The sequence below is a fragment of the Octopus bimaculoides genome, chromosome 22, assembly GCF_001194135.2.
Source record: "Octopus bimaculoides isolate UCB-OBI-ISO-001 chromosome 22, ASM119413v2, whole genome shotgun sequence".
Lineage (NCBI taxonomy): Eukaryota > Metazoa > Mollusca > Cephalopoda > Octopoda > Octopodidae > Octopus > Octopus bimaculoides.
The window spans coordinates 27,740,018-27,740,760 of NC_069002.1; the positions used below are offsets into that span (position 1 = coordinate 27,740,018).

At 43.1% G+C, this 743-nt stretch overlaps 1 protein-coding gene across 1 annotated transcript in view; it reads right to left on the reverse strand.

Annotated features, from left to right (window-relative positions):
- LOC106881733 (E3 ubiquitin-protein ligase UBR4-like) overlaps positions 1–743 on the reverse strand; it is a 218,633-nt gene that overhangs the window by 143,980 nt on the left and 73,910 nt on the right. The window contains exon 34 of the mRNA XM_052975666.1: positions 177–282. Within this exon, the coding sequence (XP_052831626.1) occupies positions 177–282 (106 nt within the window). The remainder of the gene's footprint in view (positions 1–176; positions 283–743) is intronic.

Here is a 743-nt window from a genome sequence, read left to right on the forward strand (position 1 = left end):
ACAGACACATACATTTATATATATACATATATACAACAGGCTTCTTTCAGTTTCCGTCCACCAAATCCACTCACAAGGCTTTGGTCGGCCTGAGGCTATAGTAGAAGACACTTGCCCAAGGTGCCACACAGTGGGACTGAACCCGGAACCATGTGTCATTTTGTTAGGCCTAATACAGCTGTCAGCAAAGTGGTTGATATTGATCTCCAGGGAGCGGTGGGGATCTGATAACACCCGAAGCGATTTTGAGATTCAGGACACTGAAATATTAGCAAACTGCATCTGGAAGAGTGCAGTAATTTAAGGATAAAATTTGCTAATTTCAAACCAAATATCAATGCAATAACTAATATTCACTAAACAGATATTTCACATTATATAGGATAAAGACCTCCTTTGGTCATGAATGACCATGGGATTGCACCTAGAAAGTTCCCCTCTGAAGAACAAACCCAAGCAAGGTTGTTTATGGAAGACCAGCAGTCACCCATGCATACCACCCTCCCCTCTCCATGTCACCGATGTTATCCAAGGGAGAGGCAAAGGGGCCAATACAGCTTGGCACCAGTGACATCGCAACTCATTTCTACAGCTGAGTGAACTGGAGTAATGTGAAAAAAAGTGCCTTGCTCAAGAACACAACACAGTCTGGAAATCGAACTCACTACCTCATGATTGTGAGCCTGATGCTCTAACCACGGCGCTATGCGCCTTCACATTATATATTCTGACTGTATTAATAC